At 39.2% G+C, this 15,593-nt stretch overlaps 1 protein-coding gene across 1 annotated transcript; it reads right to left on the bottom strand.

Annotated features, from left to right (window-relative positions):
- Positions 1 to 4,825: 4,825 nt before the first annotated feature.
- On the bottom strand, positions 4,826 to 14,953 carry LOC102299646 (SIM bHLH transcription factor 1). The gene is made up of 12 exons (XM_005921599.2): positions 14,711 to 14,953; positions 13,592 to 14,062; positions 11,832 to 11,914; positions 11,623 to 11,712; positions 11,331 to 11,439; positions 10,947 to 11,032; positions 10,352 to 10,551; positions 9,998 to 10,104; positions 9,641 to 9,788; positions 7,139 to 7,295; positions 6,658 to 7,045; positions 4,826 to 6,283 (listed from the first exon to the last, which is right to left on the bottom strand). The coding sequence occupies exons 2-12, from the start codon at positions 13,764 to 13,766 to the stop codon at positions 5,541 to 5,543; spliced, it is 2,286 nt and encodes a 761-aa protein (XP_005921661.1). The 5' UTR covers positions 13,767 to 14,062; positions 14,711 to 14,953; the 3' UTR covers positions 4,826 to 5,540.
- Between the last annotated feature and the right edge of the window lie 640 nt (positions 14,954 to 15,593).

Below are 15,593 nucleotides of genomic sequence, written 5' to 3'. Positions count from 1 at the left end.
GTCCTTGCAGCTCTGCAGGAAATCATTTAATAAACATATATGTCTAGTGGATAAACAACGGTTTAAATCACGTGAAATGATTTGTTACCATCAGAAATAGCTCTGATTCAATCTTGGCAGATTGGTAAGGTGTTTACAAGAGGGACCGGGATGCAAATAAACAAACACAACATCTTGGCATGTGCTGAGCATTTTGCAGAGATGCTGGAACGAACAATGGCAGACGAAAGCAGAGAGGGAGAGAGGAGACATGGATCCGGTGTGGCTCTGTGGATTTGGCAGGAGTGAAAGCAGTGAGAAGAGCGCTGATACCAGCCAGACTCAAGCTGTGGGCAAATCAAGCATGAAATCGGGAACAAAGGGATTCACAGGATTGAAGGGCATTAGATTCACACTGTCTGAGCCTCGGTGCTGTGTGTGTGTGTGTGTGGAGGCTCAAGATATTGTACTTGTAGTCTTTTTAATAGCCTCATTGCCGAGAGATTAGTGGGTTTTAAATTAAGAGTGAATTTTTTTGTTTTGGTTTTTATGACTTTCACATTCCTCTTTTTGTGTTTAAATGTTCTTAAAGTTTTCTAACAATATAGGCACAAAGGAATTGTTCATATTGCAGTGTCACATGGTCCAGTTCTTTTACATAACACTGTAACTAATTGACAGTACACGGTTAACTATTGTACTGGTCTCCAGATTAATTTGTCACTTAGTTTTTAGCGACATTATTAAGGAAAAATGTAAAATACTTTATAAAGCAATTATAGAGGGAAAAACTAATTCATGAATTTTTAGACTCATTTATGACAGAGCGCTATATTGTTGTAAAATTATATATTGCACTGTAGTGCATTCAGCATCCAGGTGCTCACACTAAAAGGACAGATTACAAAGCGATTAAAAGCAAAACTTCAGATTTAAACTAGGAATGGATATTCTTTTAAACTACTTGTTGACTTTTTTCTCTCATCATTTTATGTCTAACTTTTAAACTATCCAGCTTGATGACATTTACATCTAAATGAATGTAATGATCGCACTGTCGTCATGTAAAGTACATTGTGTACACTCTAATTGGGCACGATTTCCAAGCAGCATTTCAAATCCAGGTGCCTCCACAGTGAAAAACTTATTTCCTCTCCTCTTTACAGAATGACCTCTCCACTTTTCTAGCTCAGCCAATCAGATCGACCAGATGACCTCAATATCCCGGTCCACCCAATCAGAACATCTAAATGTCTTGTTGGTGCAACGCAGTCTGCTGTGGAGGTGTCACTAAAAGTCCTGGTTGAGTGATTTTCCCAGGTCCTGTGCTACTTTGTCCTTCAATGACTCATTTGGAATCTGTGAATTCGGCGTTTTTCTTTTTTTTTTTCTTTTTTTTTTGGCTCCGTGGGAAACGTTTTTATGCACAGGACAACATTTGCATTTCTTACACTGTGCAGCTGTGTTTTGAGGCAAGATATGTAAAAGTTATAAATTCCAAGCTGATTTCAGAGAAGGGCAGGAATTAAACAATTAGAAGATGTCAGTTCAAACTGGAAAGGTCGTAAAGTACACACGAACAGAAAACATGTTGAAACAGTTTCCTTTGTGCTGTTCTGAAGCTGTTTCATAAGGATGACTTTTCACGGAGCGCCACAATGAATTATGGTGGCACTGGTGAAGGAACAATTTAATTGATGCATGAATATGCAATTGTGCCTCAATCCCGGGCCTGAAATCAATCAAGTAGACAGTCAGTGGATATTCTGAACCTTGCCACCTGCACTCTTGTATTCTGTGTTCGTTTGAGAAGTTAGGATCCATTTCTCCTTCACTGCAGTTGTGAAACCTTGGGGTCTTTCTCCTGTGGTTCTATGGTTTACCTCCACACTGAGGCAACCACATGACATAGGTGGCATCTTTATCTTCTCAAACTGCTAATGCCTTGTGGTGCAAACGAAGCTAATTCACTTGTGCGTTTTATTAGCAGTAGCATATAGTTAAATTAACTGCAAATACTTTAATTTTGCAGCACTGCGATTCATTATGATGAGTTCCTAAGAGTGACTAAGCGATTAACGCAAGACATCTGTTTTTGTAGTGATGTCATACAATCCTTTGTTATATTTGTGATTGATTTGATTCTAGGAGTAACATCTGCTATTCTCCAGCATCTCCTTGAGTCACTTCTAAAAAATGTCTCCTCTGTTAGAGTTTAAGGATGAGCGCTTCTGTAATTGTGATAATTCCACTCTTCTTGTCTTTCCCATTCTACAATGATGCAAGGTGACAAAATACTCAAGTACATTTTTGACTAGTTCCCTTTTAACCAAACACTTCCTAGCTCCACTCCAATATTTTAGAGACAAGCTTGACTGGGCAAACTAAAAGTTGTAGCGCATTAGTAAAATATCTATTAAACATTACAAGAAGTTAAATTCACTGTAGAAAAGCTTATGTAAATTTATTGTGGTAAAGTGGTGCTTGCCTTAACTGCAGATGTACAAGCGAATGCATTATAAAAAAATTAAATCCAGGTAGCTTTGATTCATGCATAATTTCATCAACAATAATTAAATAATGCAATGTAATTAAAAACGTAGCCGTTTTGGAGCCTTTCTAAAGAACTTTTACTTAAAGACTGAGTGTAAAACTTTTGCAGAGCTCTGAAATCCTCGTTTTATTTTGGCATTGATTTTTCTTGACCTTTCTTCTCTAAACTGTTTCGACTTGTTACCTTTTTGGTTTCTTTTTCTTAAACTCTTTTTCCACTTGCACACAACCTTAGTGTTTTCATCTTAACTTTTAGTCTGTCTACAGCGCTCTAACTTTCTATAGACTGAGAGGATCTTGGATGAGGAAGTATGAGGTAGTTGGGGAGGCGTATACAAGAGTGCGAAGTCTGGGCAAAAGGCCCAGTGTTTGGCCACATTTGTAACCGACTCTACATGTGAAAGCCTTCGGGGCACATCAGGCAAAATTCCTAGTATTCAGGAGGAGAAAAAAAGGCCTCTGATTATTGCCGTATCTCAGCACTAAACACACACTCACTCACACAAATACACACACACACACACACACACACACACACACACACACACACACACACACACACTCACACACACACACACACACACACACACACACACACTGTTCATAAACCTTGATGATGTCAGCAGCTAAGCGGTATAACGGTTTTGCCTCTTGGAATGACAGCACCACTGATATCTGGCAGACCATCAGTTAGTCACGTCAGCGGTAACTGATGGAAGTTCTCCATTCAGGCCCAGGCTGTGTCCAGGTCCTTTGTCAGCTCAGACAGACAGAAAGACAGGCAGGCAACCTCTCCAACTACATTTAAACAACATACATTCATTAAAATACACCACAGAGGAATTACCTCTGAGAAAAGGTTAGAGGCTAAATGTGCAAATTTAACTGCTCCAAACTGCAGTTACTTTGCCATTGTAATGATGTGTTCAGGATTTTTTTATGCTAGCTGTTTGGAATAATTATCAGTCAATTTTTTTTTTCATTACAGTCATTGAATCTTATGGAAAAACTACATTGTCAGTGTAGCCAAAGACTGATACCGGGTATTCAAAGGGTGCAATGGAGCTTCATTGTTGTCTGAACACATCAGTGAACCAAGTCTTTGCACTACATGTATATACATTGATTCTTAACGGGTATACAGATGTTGTAATTTACTTTAAAATATACTACCCTTGTATTATGATTATTATAGTAAATGTAGCTTAAAATCTAAAATTCAGGATTTATAAGTTTATATTTTCACATTACTACTTTTGGTCTCTTCCAGTGATTGCAAGAAAAGGGAGACAGAATAGCAGCACTTATTCTTTTATATTTTTTTTCCTTATTTTCTTTTTCTAAAATATTAGAAGAAAACAAAGATGAAAGCCACATAAAAAATACACAGCAATTAATCTATTATGATCTACTATGTATCAGTACATTTCTGTATCTATTTTTTTTTTTTGAGGCAGCAGCATTGTGTTTGTGTCTGCATGTTTGAGTTTGTGTGTGAGTTCATTCAAAACAGATTTGACAGATACAACAAAACACCGACAAAAGATATATGTTTACAACTGTATTCGGATTTAAGGACTTTTTAAACCAATCAATAAATAATTTTGTCGTTTCCAGTTCAAAAAGTTCCTTGTTTGATATTTACATCATAAATTAAATAAGAAACTAAAGACTTTCAACTTATTTAAGATATGTTTGAAGCATTCAATACAACTCAGAACAAATCAAAACAATTAAAAATTAAAGAAGAGGATTAGAGCCACTGGGGAAAACAATGACAATATGACTTTTTTTCTCCAGGATTTCATTTTTTTTCCTTGGAATTCTGTCAGAATATTAGATTTTCTTTTTCTAGAGTTCTGAGAAAAAAAAAAGAATTCTAAGAAAAAAGTCTGCAGAAAACGTTTTCATAGAATTCTAAAAAGCAAACAAAAAAACAAAAAACAGCTACAACCTGTGGCCTTAATCCACGGTTAATTTTACAACGCATGGAACAGAATTTAAAAACTTTTACTGCATATTTTACATATGCTAATAGGTCAGGTAAAAGTTAAGTGATGTAAAAACAGAAGAAATCATACTCTGATATGTAAGCATTAATAGCTAAAACTGCAAGTAAATATACAATGCCTATATTTAGAGAGCATGGGAAGATAAAAAATGAGTGAGTTCGGAAACATCTTTTCGCACACTAAATGAGGGCATTTCACATATTCCATAAACCAGTTTCAAGTTGACCTGGATATTTTGCACTTTTCCATATCAGAGGCATGTTTCTCTTTCTGTTTTTTCACTTCTTCTTTTTTTTTTTTTTAATAATGTAATAATGGTGTGATCCAAACACCAAAACTAATTTAATGCCACCAGTGAAATATTCTACTTGGACAGAAAATAATGACACATACAAAAAACAGCTCACTGACAAATAAATACCAGGAAACACTGACATCTTACAATAGGGAGTCAATAGCCTTTTCCATGTTGCACTTCACGTGTCAGACAGTATGGTCTGTGCTCTGGAGTTTTCAGGTGAAATGGCTATGGAACAACACATTTTCTTACTGCCTTTGGAAATCATGTACAGGTCAGGTTAACAAACATGGCCAATGGTGCATGAGAGGTTTGGAATAGAAACACTGGATTGATGTTTAACCAGCTTTTGCAGGGAGGGAAAGTTACTTTACTGCCATTAAGACAACTCTGTTATATTATGTAATGGAGCAAACTTTCTCCATTTGTCAGGCAGTATGCAAAAAGTCAGTTCCTGAACAGCTTCTTAGAGTCTTGGGGAAAAAACTTCTCTAATGACAAAGAAAAGAGAAAGGCCTGACAAACACAAGTTGTGCTGAATGGATCACCAAGGGCAAGTCAGCCCCACACAGGTTCCTTGTATCCTTTTGTCAGTGTCTCAGCTTTTGTGTGGAGCACCTGGTTGCACATGCCTACAACCTCACTATGGATGGTAACGTCCTCTTTTAGACAGCTGGCTCAATCTTCACCAGATATCGTCAGCTTCCATTGGTTATGATAACTGAGGTGGTTTTATGTCCCTGTATTTGTTCAGCCTGCACTCTCACATGAGATGCCACATCATACTGCACTCCTCCACAGGCCAAGCTGGAGTAACTCCGCAAGCTCTCCGGATCATACAGATGCTCGAGGGAGTACCCAGTCAAGGCGTACGCCGCCTGCCTGTCCAGTGGCTGCCTCTCCTGTGCTGGATAGATCAACGGACTTCCCTGGGGTTGTTGAGGGTGTGGGGACATATCTGTCTGCATGTAGTCTTTGGTGAGGGAGAGGCCTGATCTGGGGATTCCGTCAGAGCTGGGGCTGCTGAGACGAGACAAAGAAGCAGGACTCGTCGTGTTTTCATCATTTTCATTGGGGCCAAGAACTTTAATGCTGTCTCGGTGATGGAGGCGTTCAGTAAGGAGGTCGATGCTGGGGGCTCCAGGGCCACGGCATACCACGCTGGGCATAGTAAGCTGAGAGTGATGGGGTAGGGAGGAGGTGAAACAGGGACTGTGAGTTTTGGTGAGTCCCGAGACATCCAGTGGCATCTTGTGTTGCTGTAGACGGCTCTCCTCCTCTTTGATCATTTGCTGTGTGGCACGGATCAGGGTCTCCATCTTGCTGGGCTCTCGAGGGCTCGCTTGGAATTGGTCACCGTGGTAACGCTCACCTGAATCACTGGTGGACCCACCTCCGTCAGGTGAACTCACTACGCTGTCTTCGTCCCAGTGGCCCCGTCCTATAAATGCAAATCAGTGGTCAGAGTTGATAACAATAGAATAAATGAATATCACATTGTTAAAATGCTCATGTGGTTAATGGGCAAAATTCTGCCTTAAATGCATATATCATTATAGCATCATGGTCTGACTGGGTGTCTTGGCTGAAGCACAGTGGGGCTTTTTTGCTGTTTGAGGATGTGAAATGTGAAATAACTTGGCTTTCAGTTGCGGGCAATTTTTGAACAGATGGTAGCAATCGGCACACTGGCAAGAGACGGTGTAAACAACTTAGCATGTCCCATAATAACATTTGGAAAACAGCTACCAGGAGAAGCTAGGCCAGAACTATTTTCAGAGACAGATGGTTGTGGTCTCAACCCTAACACCTCACCGTGAATGGCGCCATGGTAGGATGTTATTTCGTAGCCTTCGCTGTTGTCCACTGAGAATTTTGGCAACGAGAGAACAGAGCGTGTGGTGTCCCACCACATCTCTCTTCCCGACTGGGGGGTTCCCAGGAAGTAGCGGCCACTCTGGCATCGAACACGATCACAGGTGGTGGTGTGAGGGTGCGTTTGGGCATGGGCAAGATCCTCTTCTGATAGACCCAGGCCGTAGCACAGGGAGCCTGATTCTGGATACAATCTGTAGGCACAAGAAGCCTCCGTTGCTTCACTGGGATCCAACAGCTGAGGAGAGGCAGAGTCTGTCAGTGGGCTCCCTCCCCACTGACTGTCTTGGTCAGACTCTGAACGCTCTGGATTGAAAGCTGAAAATTGCTGGACAGAAACAAGAAAATCACAGTTCTGGGAGTTTTTGATTTGAATCCACAGCAAGCTTCCCTAATTGACTTAGCTCTAAAAAACAATTACCTGTGGGTAGGGTGACACTCTGGCTTTGGCCTTGGACTGGGTCAGACGTGACTTGGTGCTCTTTCTTTCTTCATTGTGACTGTCAGCGTAGGGAAAGGCTGGTTTGCTGGGGCTCATTTGATCTAAAGACAGCTGCATTCCTTTATACTCAGTGTCCCTTTTAAAACACATAAAATGCATGTTAGAGATAAACAAAATAGTTTAACTTAAACTTCCATTTTGTGATGTTTTTATAATCTTGCAAGACCATGCTCAGAATAACATATCTATAACAGCGAATTGCTATGAAATTCATGGGCTCCACAGGACTCTGCCAAGTAATCCCTTTACTTATTTATCACCATCAAGCGCCACCAAAACCCAATTCATCACCACTCACCATGAGGTTTTCTTTTTAGTGCTGACATCATGTTAGTACTATTACTGCGAGTATGCTGATGTTAGCATGTACACCCTCAGAGATCACCTCGGATCGCTAGCTTTCTTTTAACATGCATGCATCTTTGAACTTTGCTGTGGGTTTAAATTATTTTATGCACTATAAGCTGCAGGTTACTGAGGAGCTTCTTCACAGTGACCTACACAAACACACAGAACATTTTTGACCTAGTTTTACTTTCATTTTTTCAAGCTAGCTCATGTTTCTGTAGTTAATCCAGAATTCCCCAAACCTTTAGGCTATTTTCATCATATATACTTGGATCATGTTCTCTTTCTGACCATCTTGATTTTAGCATTGCACGAGAAGCATAAGTCTAAAGCACACTCCTTGGCTAATGTTGAATATAGATAGATGGTCAGACTTAGATTGAGTCAGGCTTTATAAAAAGGATTTAAGTACAACTTTAAGTGAATACAGTACATAAGGGAACTTTAAGATTATAAGCTCTCAGCTTCTGAGATTATTAACAAACACCCAGAAAAAACGTTAATCATTCTTTTTTTTTTTTTAACCACAAACATTACGAGAATGTGGAAAGAATGCACCGAGAGTAAACACACACCAGAAACATATTTATACTCTTATCTATGCAATCAATTTCCTCTAAATGTACCCAGTTTTTTTAAATTTACTTTTGAATGTTGCAGATTTCAAACATGCAACTTGTGTGCCATCTTTGACATTTTAACCCACTGTACTGCGGCTGAACTCAATGCAATTGTCACCGTCGAGGGAGTGAAAAAGGCTCCTGTGTCAAGTGTTCAGCAAACATGAGCCTATTCTTAACTTATCACATCAACAGTATGTAATAGCAGCTGTCTGGCATTTTAAACCTTGTGGCCCATCCCTGACCCTGTACAGCCAGCCTCTTCAATATGACTCTAAATATGACCCATTCCTTATGTACAACACTGCAGGCGAAAGGCTATGTTTGGATAGCCAGTGCACAGTCTGAGTGTTATTTGCTCTTGCGGGTATAGTTATGGTAGCCAGTTGTGCATCCTATCTGTGCCCTGGCTGACTTTTGTCTGAGCCAATAATGTTGGGCCTTTGTGCAAACTCAGCTGTGTTAGCCGAATTCCACCTCAGGGGTCAATGTCAGAGCACCTCACGTCTGAAATATGCCACCAGCCAACTTCCAAACATAATTTATTAATGGATTCTTGTTGGGCGGAAACGCTGCCATGCCAAGGCGATTGAATTGCTGTTTTTTTTTAAGTAGTTGTTTGTTTTTTTCCACTTTTGCCTCTTGGACTTTCAGATACTTCTGTGTTGGACTTGATTATTCACTTGGAAATTCTCTGTCATTTTAATGTAGTTACTTTGTTTTCGCCTTACTGCATTGAAGAAATCAATAGGTGGAGTGCAGCCATATGCATACATGCACGTACAGACTTGCGCAAACTCTCCATCACATGCACTTACACACACACACAGGAAAAAACGACATGTGGATCAACCAAACAAGGAAAATCCAACATGTGTTACAGCTATGAGATAGCTATTGATTCCTAGTTCACCGTTTGATCGATTTTGCTTTCCTTAGACTGCAGATCGATGGTGGCAGTAGAGGTTTTTGATGGGGTTGAACCCTGATGTTTGTCTTGCTGTCTCAAAGGGCCTTAGTGTGCTTTGTTCTCTCATAACACACAGCTGCCTGAGTCCTGCAACCTCTGTATTTGGTGGATTTGTACAGAAAGACTACGGAGGGATAAAGAGAAGGATTTCTCCAGGAGAAAAAGACCCATCGTATCACAGAGTGAGCCTCAAGTACAGATCATAAGAGTGCATGATATGATTATACAAGTAAAATATTCAGTGTTATTCCCACAGTGCCATCTCTATTAAAAGGGCATTCTTATTTAGACCGGAGTAGTGCTGCAACCTTGTTTTACAATGACTGCGCAGCTACAGTATAATTGCAGCCATAAGCACAAATTATAGATTTAACTGTCTCAAAAAAGCATACTTTTTAAATTATTTTGAAATCAATTATGAAGTATCTGTTAAAACAAAAGTTTCCCTCTGATTTTAGGATGGAAATCGTTATTTACACTTACGTGAGGACATAGTTGACGCTGACGATACAGTGAGGCCTTGAGGATCGGCTATTGTGGACGATAGTGGCATAACTTTGGACCCAGACCCAGCCGCCGTGTTTGGCAAGGAACCGATAGTACTTAGTTGTGACTTGGCCTTTTACCAGCACTGCAGGAGATAAAAGAAACACACAGACAGCAGAGATTAACATGTTTAACAAGTTGCACGTTTTCTTTTTTGTGTGTGTGCGTGCGTGTGGGAGACGTGTGATTGCCTGCACATGGTGGCTGCAGCAGGTTGCCTGAGCAGTTGCTGCATAACAAGAGAAGGTCAAGCTGCCTGTTGTAAAAGCATAAATGAACACACTTGTAACTCACAGAGGTGGTGTGCACAGCGGAGGTGGAAGATGTCACAGCTGTGGACATGATGGTACAGCGTTTTCTCAATGAGGTCCTGGGGCTCATAACCTGTCAGCTCAGCAACCCTGGGGAGAAATTCAGGAGTTAAAATAAGCAGCTAATTCAGGGATATTTCATTTTTCTGTGCTTCGGTTTTCACAGGCAATTCTAGCTCCAAGAGCTTCTTTTATAACTTGCTTCCCTTTCCTAATGAAAAATGCATAGACTTCACACAACGTTTGCCAAACACACAGTACAATTAAAATAGAAACAAACTCAAAAACACCTAAAGGGAAAAGAAAACAACAAATAGAACAAAGTCTTGATTAGTACCTGGAGTCCAGGAAGATGAGCTTCATGTCCAAGCTGGCTCTGAACATGAACATGTTACTGTGCAGTTTGATCTCAGTCACGGCACTGGGAGGCAGAGAGTGACCGACAGCCACCAAGCCCACATTCTGGTAGCATCCTTCAAAAGGTGACATGTCCAAACTGTACTGACGGATCTTCAGGTAGCCACTGCAGTGGATCACCTATCGTAAAGCATATACAAGATAATAGCTAAATCACAAATTACATTTAATAATGAAATTTCTTAAAATTCCATTTCATAAGAACAGTCAGCTTTATGATTTATGTAATGCATTTCAGAAGCAGGCAGGATAGTGTAATTTATATCAAAATACAATATAATCAAATAATAATAGAACTGTTGGAATAGCCTGACACAATTACATTAAACTGCATGAATAAGCTAAAACTTTTCGTGATTAGAAAAAAAGGTATAAAGTAATTTTAATGTTGGTGACCATTTTTTCTTATTCGCTTCTTATATTTATTAATGTGAAATAATTTTTATAATACCATTATCGTTATTGTTAATAAAAAAAAAAAAACAAGACATTCTTTATTTACTAGCGCTGCCTACCTTGTATCCACCACTGGTAAGCCCCGCGTTTCTTTTTGCCAGCACACATTTCATCCGCAAAAAGAAAGAGCGTTCCACTTCATATTCTGAAAGATGTCAAACACTTTGCTATTAAATTCTCGTATAATAATAACAACAATAATAATTGAAAAATAAAATAATAGGGTTTTACGGCGTTAAAATGTATCCTGCAAGGAAAAAACACAGGCACAGGCACAAGCTATTGCGTAAATTCCATCCGCGTATATTACGCGCGTTCCTTGCATTTTTTTTTTATCATATGCTAATAATGCTGACACTACACAGTGCAACACTATGATTAAATAGAAAATACTAAATGACATAACATGTGCATATGTGGAGCCTGAAGGCGTCGTTCTGTACCTTGCACGAAATGTGTGTGATAGGGCTGATGTGGGGTGAGGACAGCTGTCATCTCATCGTGGTCGGCAGGATGGACATATTCATAAATACTGTTCCCAGTCAACTCTACCTGTTGAGAATAACTCAGGTAATTAACGGGTAAAAGCTTCCTGGTGGGTGAATTTTTTTTTTTTATCTGCGCATGGGTATCGCGTTCATTTTCAGACGATGCTTTATGAATAACAAATACAGAGGAAAAAAAACGTCTGAAAGGAAATATATATATGTGTGTGTAATGATCACAGAAACGAACCTGAGACAGTCCTAAATGGACCGACGCTGTCTCTGAAATGTACATTATCTTCCCATCTGGGGCCACGACGAAGATGAATCCGTCCAACGTCTGCAAATAATAAACGACAGGCTGCCGTCACTTCTCCGTGTTAATTCACAAGCCCGGGTCGATCATGTTCTTTGGCTGCAGATCAGTACCTTTAATAATATTAATAACAGCCTAAATACCTGCAGTAAATGAGATCCCAGCTCTCGTCCAATGTTGTCCAAGGATCTCGTTCGACTTGAGTGACCCCAAGCTTCACCCAGACCTGGAGAGAGAGCGAAATAACGGTGTTTGGCTGCTGCATGACTTTGAAATTAAATAGAAATATATATAGTATTTTTTTTAGTTGAGCTTAAATTATTCTTATTCTTATTCTTATTCTTATTCTTATTCTTATTCTTATTCTTATTCTTATTCTTCGTTTAGCATAAAGGAAAAAGTAGGACACACACACAGAAACCAAGACGCTAGGAGCTCCTATTTAAAGGGCCAATTTACAGTTAAAGCATTTATTCCTCTCCACAGTACTGAAAATTTGTCCCTTCCTGCATGCTGTACAGTCTCCCTGGAGGCACAAACCCACACGTGCAGAAGTGTTATCATTATTATTATTATTATTATTATTATTATTATTATTATTTATTATTATTAGGTTTTGTTGTTGTTGTTGTTGATGGATGATGATTTTTTTTCCTCCCTAAAATGTGACAAAAAAAATGTTCATTTGTGGATTTTTGCCTGGTATATCCCACGATAGCCTGGATGCTATCTTGTGCTACTCATCAAATTTTATTCATTTCCATCAGAAATTTCGTGGAGCTCGGGTATTATAAGTAAATTAGGTTGTCCGGTCTCCCCTGCTTAAAATTGTAAATTGAAAATGAAATATAGTCTACGGTGTCGGTGGACATGCAGACAACATCAATCATACCGATGAGCTCTTATTTTTTTTTATTACTTTATCTATTTATTTTATCTATCTATCTATCTACTATCTTCTATTCTATCTATCATCTATCATCATCGTAGGGGTGTGGTGTTGTGTGTGTGTGTGTGTGTGTGTGTGTGTGTGTGTGTGTGTGTGTGTGTGTGTGTGTGTGTGTGTGTGTACATGTTCTTTCTTTCTTTTCATTTTATTTTTTAAGCTGCTTCCATCAAACAATGAAAAGATTAAAAAGAAAAACGCGAGCTGGGTATTTGGGAGACATTTTGCATCCAGCATTTTGTCATCACACCGCAGAAGCTGGGTAAGATTATATGTGCTTTAGGTGATTATAAGCCTTGCAGGTGCTTTTTCTAATTGGCGACTCTTCCTCTCAGTCACGCAGACTAGTGGACCTGCAGAGACGTTGGCAGATCGTCTCATTTGGTTATACGGAATTAAAAAAGCATCATAAAGCATCTGAACAGACTCCCTGACGACCCACGAGGAATTGTGGGAATATTCCTGTAACGTTTCTGTAGGACTTGAAGAGAACCTGTGTGTTCTAATTACAACCTACTTTCTAACTTATACTGAACACTAACTTTTATGTGGTTTTTTTTTGCACTAACCGACCAAGTGACAATCCTAAAAATATGCAGATTTTTAAAGTAGTCATATTTATTTATTTTTTTCCTAAAATATAATAATATTAGGTTGTGTAGAAGTAATTCCAGTTTACTATTATTACTATTATATTACTATATTAGTAAAAATCTCCTGTCACTCCCCATGCGTTTCCCTTCATTCGTAAAATTCTGCAGATAAGTTGATCAAAGAAGAGATATAATTATTTTTAGTTAATGAAATAAAGTTAATGAAAAGATCGCAAAAACGTGTAGATGAAAAAAAATCCAACACAAATAAATAAATAAATAAATAAATAAATAAATAAATAAATAAATAAATAAATAAATAAATAAATAAGCAGTGGAGAGTGCACGTTGGCTAGGTGCTCACCCTGGGGGAAAACAATTCTCATCTTTAGGTAACTTGTTGTCAGTCTTATTATGGAGGCTTTGTCTAACTGGGATGTGATGGCCGACGGTAAAGGCAACATTTTAGCCAGTTCATAGAATTCACTGTTTTCCTTTTCCCGTCTAGTCCTTGCAGCCGTTTTGGATTTCTCCTTCATGTCGGCGCCTTTTCTTTATATCCTTAACTTGTCGGATGGTTCGCTCGTTCAAATCAGCAGTATGGCCGACTCCTCCCGCTTTGCTTCGTTTTTCATTGTATATTTTTTTCAACTGCAAAAAAAATGTTTTTCTTGTTGTTGTTTTGTTGTTGTTGTTTTTTTTTTTTTGTATGACAAGATGAATCCAAAGGGTGGGAATATCCCTGTGATCTCCCAAATGAGTGATCTGAGTCTGCGATAATTCAACTGGTTGTAGTTAAACCTCCTCGGTGTGGCCACTGGCCTTCATCCATGACCTGCAAAACAAAGAATGAGTGTGAATAACTGTTGTTTTTCTGAGGAAGGCTTGCATTGCACATAGAGGTGACTCTGGAATAACAGAAAAAAAAAAACCCGTATACGTCAATCATCAGTCAAAGTCAGATTTATGTTTTTAACAGATCTAGAGCCAGGGCACGATGTGTTTGCCACAGTATCACAAACAAAGACAACAACCTCTGAAAAAAATGATATAAACAATACAGAAAAAAGGTAATGCAATATGAACGCGACGCTATTACATTACGTGTACGTGGTTTAATTTTCTGAAAAGATGACAAGATTTTGGTAAACAGCTGCTCAACAGAGATATCTGACCGCAACTAGACCATAACATTAAAAAAAAAAAATCTAAGATGCAGTAAACTAATTCTGCACATTGCATTTTCTGTTATTATTTTGGGAGTGAAAAAACAAGCCGTTATGCTGCTGATCCCTGAAGGAGTATCGAGGAAATGACATTTGACCCAACACAATTCCTGAAACGTGTGCAACTGCGTTGGCAGAGACAACTCGGTGCTCGATTTTTTTTCCCTCGTTTACTTCTTTAAAGAAAGTTTAAAACATATTAAAAGGATCATTAGTTTTCAGATTTTCTTAGATGCATGTATTTGTAGTGTTCCTACCCGAGCAGAGATACGCTGTTGGGTATTTCCCTACATCTGAATCGATCCTGAGTCTCAAAGCAGCCTGCTGGGAATTTCACCTGTCCTGAACCGGGTTCACCAGTCCTCCCAGTTAAAATTGTTCTCAGCTCCTCCTGGATTTCCACCTGGAAAGGCGAACGGGCCGTGCGCTGCATACACCTCTCCAAATTATAGGGACACGCAACGAGTGGCATTCATGCCCAGCAAACCTCCTCTCCTCAACTATCTCAATGTCCCTCTCTGGAGCAGCTCGAGACCCGCCCATTGTTTTCTTGCTTCCTCGTGATTGGGTGGAAGCGTTACAAGTCATTACGCGATTGGACACTTACAGTGGGCGACGATTTAGGTATGCGTAGCACTTGGCCGTGCCCGAAGTGAGCTTAAATGTGATCCTGTTGTGTTTTTGTCATTAGCCTGCAGATCATGGATCAAGCTGAAATAAATAAATAAACCTGCATAAATAGCAGGGGAATGTTAACAGGTGAGAGGGTAATTAAAAGCTTTAAAGACTCTCACTCGGTGATGGAAAACAACAGAAAATAAAATAATCCTCCAGGAAGAACATGCATTATTTCCACAATTATGCTGCACAAATCACGAAACACCTTTCATTAGATGGTACAGAACAGAATGTATGGGGCAATTTGGGGGACAATGAAAATCAATACGGGTGTTAGTTTACTCAGAGGAACTGCAATTATTTCTTTTAGAAAATAATGGAGATATTCTTATTTTTTTCAATCCGGCTGCATTTGTTTTCATTCAGTGGTCAAATTTTTTGACAATATGGATTTCGATTTTTTGGGGGGGGGGGGGGGGGGTGCAGCAGATAAATAAAGCTTTTAGGTTTTAGCAATACAGG

Source organism: Haplochromis burtoni, unplaced genomic scaffold (assembly GCF_018398535.1).
Source record: "Haplochromis burtoni strain Fernald_Lab_line unplaced genomic scaffold, NCSU_Asbu1 Contig_47, whole genome shotgun sequence".
In the NCBI taxonomy this organism is placed as follows: Eukaryota; Metazoa; Chordata; class Actinopteri; order Cichliformes; family Cichlidae; genus Haplochromis; species Haplochromis burtoni.
The sequence above is the reverse complement of the archived record's forward strand: the minus strand, read 5'-3'. Positions and strand labels throughout refer to the sequence as shown.